General features: G+C 50.2%; 1 protein-coding gene across 3 annotated transcripts; it reads right to left on the bottom strand.

Moving 5' to 3' along the window:
• Nucleotides 1-779: 779 nt before the first annotated feature.
• Nucleotides 780-9,472, bottom strand: RAB4B (RAB4B, member RAS oncogene family). 3 transcript variants are annotated; one of them, XR_016507637.1, is made up of 9 exons: nt 9,298-9,472; nt 8,036-8,116; nt 7,650-7,764; nt 6,202-6,264; nt 5,976-6,130; nt 4,798-4,893; nt 4,579-4,709; nt 1,431-1,575; nt 780-1,141 (listed from the first exon to the last, which is right to left on the bottom strand). XR_016507637.1 is itself a non-coding variant. In XM_090259552.1 (8 exons), exons 1-7 carry the CDS (start codon nt 9,311-9,313, stop codon nt 4,594-4,596), a joined length of 642 nt encoding a protein of 213 aa, XP_090115678.1. In that variant the 5' UTR covers nt 9,314-9,470; the 3' UTR covers nt 780-1,141; nt 4,579-4,593. The 3 variants fall into 3 exon arrangements, 2 of the variants coding, with proteins under 2 accessions (XP_090115678.1, XP_090115679.1); XM_090259552.1 differs by lacking the exon at nt 1,431-1,575 and having other exon boundaries at nt 9,298-9,470; XM_090259553.1 differs by lacking the exons at nt 780-1,141; nt 1,431-1,575 and adding an exon at nt 2,280-2,341.
• Nucleotides 9,473-9,822: the final 350 nt, after the last annotated feature.

The following is a 9,822-nucleotide window of genomic DNA, read 5'->3' as shown; positions in this document are numbered from 1 at the left end:
GAGGACTGTGCTGATGTTATTTAAATGCCCCGCCCCCTCCACCTCGCCTAGGCTGAGCAGACTCAAGCCTCCTGGGTGTGGGTTAAAGCCGACTTGGGAGTGGCAGAGCAGTTGGGAGTGTCCGGAGGGGACTTCACCTGTCCTTGGCAGAGCGTGCGTCGTGCGTGGTTCACCTAGGCACAGAAAAATAACATACTGGACTCCAGTATGCACGGGAGTCCGGGTTGCACAAAGGCCCTCACATAGAAAGGGTTCATGGTCACCCACAAATGTCAAAAGGAGCCAAATTCACATCAAAACACCAAGACCTCTGGGGCACACAGGCACAGTCACACATCCAAGTCAGACACTGCCTTGGACGTTCAGGCATCAGACCTGCATAGGGATCACCCACAGGCCTGAATTATTATTCAGGTTGCTTGGTGTCCCAAGCAACACGAGCCTCATGAATACAATCACTGAGGACACAGTTGTCACAAACAAGTGTCACACACACAAGCAGCACACATGCCTACAGATACCATTAATCATGGCACAAACACAGGGACATCAGTGATACATACATGGGCTGTCAGCACATTCTGTCACAAAGTGTGCACACAGTGACAGACTCCCTCTACAACAGGCAGCTGAGTCATGGAGTCATGGTGTACCTCCGCACCATGTCCAACCCAGAAACATAGCCCCAAACATCATAACATTTAATATTCTTCCATCAGGTACCTCTTCTGCCTCCCCTCCCTCCTTGCCACCCCAAAATGATGGAAGCCAAGACACAGTTATAAACAATGCTTTATGGGGGGGGGGGCAGGCCTCCAGATAATAAATAACTTGTACTCACAATGGCAGGGCCAGGGGAGCTGGGGCCAAATGGCCCTGGTCCCAGGCTTTGGGAACACTTTAAGAATGATTAGGAGTTCAAGGGGGACAAGGGGTAGCCAAGACAGAGGAAGCAGCAGCAGGTATGGATTCCCCCTTCCCCCTCAGTCTTGCCCCTCAGCCAGGCCCCACCAGGCAAGGGAAGGGGGACAGGTGTCAGGGCAGCTTCTCTGGGGCCAGGGCAGGTGAGGGACTCGGCCTCCAGGGGCCTGGATCTGGACCTCAGCTGGAAGGACAGGGCTAGTCCTGGAGAACAGGTGAGCTGAAAGAAAAATGTAAGGTGAACTGGAAATAACCTGGCTCTGTCTAGCTGGTGTGCCTATCTCATTTCTGGGTATCCTTCTGCCCTATCTGTGTCTATCTCAATATCTTTCTTTTTCCCAGAGTTTCCACATTATCTGTCTGTCTTTCTATTTCTTGTCTGCATGTAATTTGTGGCACTCTCTCTTGAGGGTTTCTCCCTGATTGTTTTCCTCAGAGAGCTGCCTCCTTTCCAAACTCAGGAGACACATTCAGTTAGTAGTTCTTGCTTTGCTGCAGAGACTGTTTACCTGGGAGCTTCCAGAAATCCTGAAATCACTTCAGAATCTGTGAGGGAGGCTCAGGCATCAATAGCTTTTAAAGTTCTCCAGGTGATTCCACTGTGCAGCACTGAATTAGTGGAGTAGGAAATCAATTTGGTGGGCCTTGACCAATCTTTATTGGAAAAGAATGAAATGGAACACATAGAAAATATCAGAGTGCATCATATGCAATAATATTGGTCCGTGGAAATAGAAAGCAGATGAGCAGATGCCAGAGGCCGGGGGAGATGAAGAATGACTGCTTAATGGGTGTGGGGTTTCCTTCTGAGGCAATGAAATGTTTTGGGACTATACAGAGGTGATGGTTGCATAATCTTGTGAAAGTACTAAATGTCACTGAATGATACACTTTAAAATGGTTATATTGCGCTGGCTGGTGTGGTTCAGTGGATTGAGTGCCAGCCTATGAACCAAAAGGCTACTAGTTTGATTCCCGGTCAGGGCCCATGTTTGGGTTGCAGGCCAGATTCCCAGTGGGGGCCATGAGAAAGGCAACTGATTGATCAGTTCTCTCACACATCGATGTTTCTCGCCTTCTCTTTCTCCTTCCCTTCCCCTCTCTCTAGAAATGAATAAACTCTTTTTAAAAAATTAAATAAATAAAATCTTTTAAAAAATAAAATGTCTATATTTGTCTTATGTGACTATCACCCCAATTTTACAAAAAGAGTATTAGTGTTAGGAAAACATGTGTATCAGTTTTAAATGTGTGTGAGTGTATTAGATCAACATATATTTCTTCCTGCAGCTTGCAGTCCACAAAGTTTGAAAAAGCACCATCTTATATTTCACTGCCTGAAGGCAAACCCTGAAACAGATCTGGTGCTAAGCGCTGGAGCTGAAGGGTACACACTCATCCATTTCTGCACAGCCAGGGTCTTTAAATGGATAAAAAGAAGAAAAATAATAAACAACTCTTGTTTATGAATCTTTACCAGTGTCAGTCCCTGTTCTAAGCACTTTACATGAATTAACTATTTATCTTCTCAATACCCACAGGAGGCAGGTACTGTTACTGAGGAAACCAAGGCCCAGAAAGGTTAAATGATTTGCCCAGAGTCAACTAGCTACAAGTGACAGAGTTGGCATTTAAATGCAGGCAGTGTGGCTCTGGACTCTCCAACCTGTTACCTCCTTTCCTTCTCAGATGGAGAAGACACACACTGTACAAATAATAAGTTGTGAGACCACCAGAAAGACAGAATGACCCCGTTTGGGATAAAGGTTCCTGCAGGACAAGTCACATAGCAGAGACCAGATGATGAGCGGGAGTTGGTGTAAGAAGGAAGTCAGGAGGACAGGTGCACCCAGAGGAGGCACAGCAAGTGGAAAAGACTGGAAGTAAAAAAGAGCACTGCCCGAAGAACTCACTCTGGACTCCTTGCTCTCAAATTCCAAATTAATTCATCAAGAAATCATGTTGGCTCTGCCTTCAAAGCATATTGCAATATAACGCCTTTTCCCCGCAGCCACTCTATAGCTGCCAGTGGCTGTGAGGGGAAGTGGACATGAAATGCAGAAGGGAGAACTGGGAAGACATTCACACCCTCAGAGAGGTAAGGATGGGACCAAATCCTGTAGGATCTTGCAAGCCTGTCAAGGAGTTTGGAAGAAAAAAGGTGTCCTGAAGGAGGGGGAGGAGGTTAGCAGGGAAGAGAGGGAATGAATGGTGTTCCTGGCAGAGGGAACAGAATGAGCCAAGACCCAGAGAAACAGAAAGAACTTCATTGTGGCTGCAGTGCCCTGCGAGGTGGGGGGAGATACAAGTTGAGGCAGGTGTGGCTGGTAGGGGCCAGCCCCTGCAGAGTCGAACATCAGGCTGAGGAGCCTCAGCGCTGTCCCATGGATCCTGGGAGCCAGGAATGGTTTTAGGCACGAGAGGGACAGGATCAAATGTGCTTTAGAAAGGCCCAATGGCTGCATCAAGAGGGGACAAGACTAGAGATAGAGACTAGGGAGGAAACAGAACCTATCGACATCTCAACACCCATTCCACCCCCACCGTAGTCCTGTCTACCATCATCTCTCACCTTGACTTTGCAGTAGTCTCCTCACTGGTCTCCCAGCAACCACCTCTGCCCCCACAGTACCCCACTATATGCAGTCAGAGGGACCCTGTGAATACCTGAATCAGATCCTATCCCTCCTCTGCTCAGAGCCCCGCTATGGATCCCATCCCACCCAGTGTATGAACCAGTCTTTCCTGTGGCCCACAAGGCCCTAACTGATCTGCTTCCCTCCATACCTGACCTCATCTCCTGCTGTAGCACCACCTCAATGCACACGTGTACACACACACACTCCATGCCACTCACATTAGCCTCTTTGGGCTTCCTCATCCATGTGAGGCATGACTCTGCCTTAGGGCCTTTGCATTTGGCTATTCTCACTGCCTAGAACACTCTTCCCCCAGGTCCCCATATGACTCCCTCCCTTACCTCCTTTGAGTCTTTGTTCAAATGTCACCTTCTCAGAGGCCTTGCCTCATCAACCCATTCAAATTCCATTCCTCTTCCTCCCTACCCCTCCTTGCCCTGCAAAACTCTTATCTCCCTAACTACTATGTAATTTACTTATGTATTTGTTTGTCTCCTCCATGAACACAGGGATTTTTGTCTGTTTCACTAGTGACTTGAACAGGGCCTGGCACACAGTAGATGCTCAATAAATATTTGATAAATTAGGAATGGGAGGGTCAAAGATCCAGGGCAGAAAGTTGGCAGAGGGATGGAAAGGACTTCCGGGTGGCTTTTCTTGTTCTGTTTTTCTTTTTTTTAAGATTTTATTTATTTACTTCCAGAGGGAGGGGAAGGGAGGCAGAGAGGGAGAAAACATTAATGTACAATTGCTTCTCACAGGTCCCCAACTGGGGACCTGGCCAGCAACCAAGGCATGTGCCCTGACTAGGAATCGAACCAGTGACCCTTTGGTTCACAGGCTGGCACTCAATCCACTAAGCACACCAGCCAGGGCTCCCTGTGGCTTTAACTCAAGCGTTTTTGCAATTTCCTTTCTCCCTGTTGCTCTTGTCATCTTTCCTTTTCTGTGTGTCTGTCTCTGCTCCATACTCCCCGTTGCCAGGAGACCACCACCCCTGTAGCCCCCAGTATCCCACCTGGCTCCACAGGTCTCAGCAGCCACAGGGCTGAGGGGCCACAGCCTGGGCACTCCGTGGCTGCCGCAGCTGACGAAGGGAAGCATCACCGTACTGAATTCCTGAGCCCATCCTCTCAGGGTCGAGCTCACCTGGAGGTGAGGGGAGAGGTCAGGACTGGTGCCTTGGAAAGCTCTGGACCCTGCCTTCCATTCCCACTCTGGTCAGTCCAGGCCTCACCTGAGTCAATCTTGTTCAGGATAGTGCGGGCACACTTCAGGAAAGCCTCTTCCACGTTCTCACCCGTGAGAGCGCTAGTTTCCAGGAACATTAGCTCTGGGGGGAGACACTCAGAAAGTCAGAGCCTCAGGGAGTGTCCATCCTCCACTCCAACCATGACCCGCTGCCTCTCATTCTGTTCCTCAAATGTACCACCTTTGCCCTCATTCCCTGCCTTTGTATGCAGCATTCCTCTGCCATGAATGCCCTTCTCCCCACTTAGCTCTTCCTTCATAGCTCAGCTTATTCATCTCCTCCAGAAAGTCCTCTCTGACCTCCGGAATATGTCAGGTGCCTCCTCACCTCCTCAGGGCTCCCACGGGCCCCTGTGTCTCCCCCAGCCAGGTCCTGACCCCCCTTGGCTGTCACTGTCTGGAAACCGGCCTGCCTGCCCACCTGCTCCCACAGGACTGAGAGCTGGGCCTAAGGCTAGCTTCATCACTGTGTCCTCAGCACCACCTTGCAAGGTGTAGGTCCACCACAGTCCATCCATCAGTCATGCAACGAGGCCACACAGTAAGTAAAGAGTCAAGATTAAAACCTACATCTTCCTCAGGGCAAAACCTCCTCTAAACCTGCACGTTACAAACTAGAAGAATGTGGACAAACCCTATGCTGGCAGTATTTGGCCAACATGCTTTCAAATGGGTTTGTACTTCCATACCTTTTAACATGACTGTGAGTCTTGTCCACTCCCCTAACGCCAGCGTCTGCTACCGTGGGGTCAACCCCATCCTATCTTCTTTATTCACAAAATGTGCCTGTCCGCTAGGGCCATTGGCGTTTGCAGTCTCTACCTTAATACCAATACCCTGCACCTCGCCATGGTGGTTGAAACCTTAACAGTAAATATTATCAGTACCAGCTTCATCCAGGTGGTGCTGAAGGCTTTCCATAAACCATATCCCTTAACTATCATGTAGGATGAGAGAGAGAAACATTGTGAGCCCCACTTTCCAGATGAGGAAATTAAGGACCAGAGCAGTCATATGGTGCGTATGTGGCAACACTAACATTTGAACCTACACCTCTAAATAAACCTCCACATTCCCCTGCTGGGCACAGCCATAGATAGCCAGGAGGCCCATGGCCCCAGTGAACTGCCCCCCACCCCCACCAGTCCACTGAACGGCTCTCACCATTCTCCTGGGCAAAGCGAGAGGCCTCCAGGAAAGTGACCTCGCGCTCAGGGTCCAGGTCCTTCTTGTTGCCACAAAGGATGACCACAATGTTGGGGCTCGCCAGTGTGCGGGCGTCCGTCAGCCAGGCAGCCAGTGAGTTGTAAGTCTCCCGGCTGTGGAGAAGGAAAAAAGAGGGAGGTGGGCACAGGAGAGGGGTCCCACCCCACCCAATTTGTACACCTACCTGGTAATGTCGTACACCAGCAGGGCTCCAGCTGCCCCTCGGTAGTAACTTCGTGTCACTGACCTGTGGGGCCAGGGGGACCCAGTCACCCCGGAGGCTGGGGTGTGTCCCAAGACTGCCCCCCTCTGCGAAGAGAGACTGGTGGTTCGGAGGCCCCCCGTCACTGCTGGCCCATCCCCCCAAACCTGGCATGGTCTGATCTTACTACAGTGTCTCTCTGTCTCTCAGTCTTTGTCTCCCTCTCTCTCTACCTTACATCTGTGTCTGAGTTTCTCCCTGTCTTTGACTCTTTCTGTGTACCTGTCTTTCTGTATTTCTGCATTGGTCCGTATCTTTCTCTCTGTCTGCCTTATGTGTGTGTGTCTTTCAGTCTCTATTTCTCTCTGTCTGACTCTGGTTCTCTCATGCTCACTCTTGCTTTCCCATTCATTCATTCATTCATTCATTCAATGTTTTTGGTCATCTCCCCTTTGCCCAGGCCTGGCCAGATGCTATGCAACTACAACTGCTTGTCCCTCTCCTGCTGTGTGGCCCCTTCCCAGTGTGACCAACTGTTTGCATCTCCCTGTGTCACCAGCCTGGATCCAACTGGAACTCATGCAATCATTCCACAAGCATTTAGTGAGCACTAACTGCAAACCTAGTTCATGTCAAACACTTGACTTTCCTTTGCCCTCTCTCTGCCTTTTGCCTCTATGCACCTCACACAGTGAACTAACACATGACTATTAACTTAGGAGCTCTTCTTCATGGATTATATTCTCTTATTTCTTTTCTGTCTGTTTCTCAGACTTAGGGTTTCTATGTGTCTATCACCTTTTCCTCAGACATTTCTTAAAAACATTCTGTGCACTGAGTCCTACTTGTTTCTCTCTCCCCTCCACCAACACAGAAAGGTTTCTCCATCTCTCTGCTGCACCTGTCCCCTTCTCCCTGTCCGTTTCTGTTCTGTCTCATCTCCCTTTTCTTTACCTTCTTCTCTCTTTCTTTCTCTTTCAAGTGTCCCTTTCTCTTTCTGTTTTAGTCGCTCTCTTTCCATCTTTACATTCTCATGTCCGCCCCAAGTGTGTCTTTCTCTTCAGGCATGGTCTCTCCCCAGGCACAAGTCTCTCTCATCCCTCCAGCCACATGGGTCTAACTACCATAGTCTGTCTATGTCCTGCTTTGGTCTCTCCCTGGCTCTCTCACTCTTCACTATGCTTCTTTCTTGGTCTCTTTTCTCTCACTGTCTCTGCCATCCTCTCTCCAGAACTCCTTCTTTCTTTGGCTGTAAGTACCTGCTACTCAGTCTCTGTCTCTTTCCCTCTGCCTTGCCTGCTCTCTCAGTGTCTCCTTGCTCCAACTGTTGTATCTCCAAGTGTCTCTGCACACCTCTCTCCCCGCCATTTTCTCTTCTCTTTCCTCCCTCACCTCTACCCTCTTTCTCCTCGAAAGTCCAGCCCACTTACCGAAACCGCTCCTGGCCAGCCGTGTCCCAAATCTGTAGTTTCACAGTCTTCCCTCCCACACTGACTACCCGAGATCCGAATTCCACACCGATCGTGTGGTTGGAGTCCTGTTTGACTGGGAGTGGGAGGGTGAAAAGAGGCAGTACAGAGGCTCAGAGGATTCCTATCCTCCAAGGCCTGCTCAACATATACAAATCCATTCTCATTGCTGGGGCAATTGAGGCTCAAGGAGGACCTAGCAAAGAGCATGCACAACAGCAACAACCAGGAAGCCAGCACTGGAGTTGTACCTACAGTCATCCCTGCCCCGGCACAACCCAACCACTTGCCCACACCATGCCCATGCCCACTGTTCAGTGCTCCCTGGACCACTCCCAGACACTCACATTTATTTTCAATGAACTGATGAAGAAGACATGATTTGCCAGTTCCTGCACTGCCAATCACCAGGAATTTGAAGAGGAAGTCTGAGCAAATAGGATCAAAATCAGGAAAACCCAAAGAAAAAGATACAAGAAAAAACATGGAAACCAAGAGGACATCAGAGTTACAGAGAGAGAAATAGACACAAGCAGAAACACAGCAGTGGGTAACAAACAGTAACAGATAATTTTTATGTAATGCTTCCCATGTACCAGCCATAGTTCTAAAGTTCTTTACCTACATCAACAGCTCACTAAATCCTCAGGAAAACTCTCTGAGGGAGATGCACTAATAATTATCCCTATTTTCCAGATGAGAAAACTGAGACCAGAAAAGTTAATTGACTTGTCCAAGGCCCCATAGCTAGGCAGCGCTGGGATTCAAACCCAGACCAACTGGCTCGAGAGTCCAAGATCTTAGCTATTACATTGCTATGCCTTGTTTTAGCAAGGACTACTAGCTTGCCCTTGCCCCTCACAACCTCACCTCCTACCACTCTCTGACTCTTTTACTCCACTCTAACCTCTGGCTTTCAGTCTACTCCCTGAAGATGACAAGCTAGTTCCCACCTCAGGGTCTTTGCACTTGTTCCCTATGCTTTTCTCTATTTTTTTAAATAAATGCAGCTCCCTCTGACTCTTAAACCAGCGCTCTTTCTGCCGCACCCTGTCCTCGCACCTCCTATCCATCCACCCTGATTTTCCAATTCTAAGTCCCTCCTTCCACTCTCTCTATCCAAGGCCTTGTTCCCATTCTCAAGCTTAAGCCCCACCCCTTGCCACTCGTCCTACCCTCTAATTCAAGGACAATTAATCCCCAACCCTATTCTAGACCTCTCAAACCAGAGCAGTCCCAGGGTTCAGAGCATCCCTTCAGGGTTCGGGCATCCCTCGGTCCATCAAATTTGAGTCCTGACATTACGTCAGCCCCGCCCCATCCACGCAGACTCCGCCCCAACATATTAAGGCCCACCCTCTCCCTCAGAGCCTACCCCGATCCATCACGACTGACTCCCTCAAATCCCGCCCCAAACTGTTAAACCCACACTCTCCGCCAAAATCGATTAGGCTCAGCATCAGACCCACTAAGTCCCTCCCAGCATCCACTAGGCCCTACCCCATACTACCAGACCCCGCCCCCTGGCATAAAGCCCCGCCCCACTTCCACAGGCCGCATCCTTCCTGGGCCCAGACCCCAGACCCTAGTTTCGGCCCACAACCCTCACCATAGGTCTCAGCCATGACTCGGTCGCGGCCGCTTAGGGCCGCAATATGGCGCCGCGGCCGCGCCTGCTCCTCGGCTGGCAGCCGCTCCACTCCGGCTGCAGCCCCAGCTCCTTCCTACTCCCGAGGCCCAGCGCCACCACTTCCGCCTCCACCCGCCTCCAGCGCAAGCCGCTAGGGCAGCGAGATACCCAGCCACACTTCCCAAAGGCAGGGATTGGCGGACTCAGTGGTTAGGGGACGGAACAAAAGGCGCGGATTGGCGGTATGAGGGGACGAGCCGAAAGGGGCGGAACCAAAATGAGCGATTGGCGGACCAAGTGGGAAGGGGTGGTGCAGAGATGCTTAGCAGAGCAGAGAAACGGATTTGGTCAGGAGTGCGGAGACAGTCGCCACTCCGCATTGGATAGTAGCGGACTTGGGGGCGGGGATATGGGTGCAAAGAAAGGGGTGAGCAGGATTGATAAAGAGCCTAGTGTGATTTCTGACTTCGAGAGCAGGACGGGTGGAAATTGGGATGATCTGCT

The sequence above is a fragment of the Furipterus horrens genome, unplaced genomic scaffold (genome assembly GCF_987537825.1).
Source record: "Furipterus horrens unplaced genomic scaffold, mFurHor1.1.pri manual_scaffold_13, whole genome shotgun sequence".
NCBI lineage: Eukaryota > Metazoa > Chordata > Mammalia > Chiroptera > Furipteridae > Furipterus > Furipterus horrens.
The sequence above is the reverse complement of the archived record's forward strand: the minus strand, read 5'-3'. Positions and strand labels throughout refer to the sequence as shown.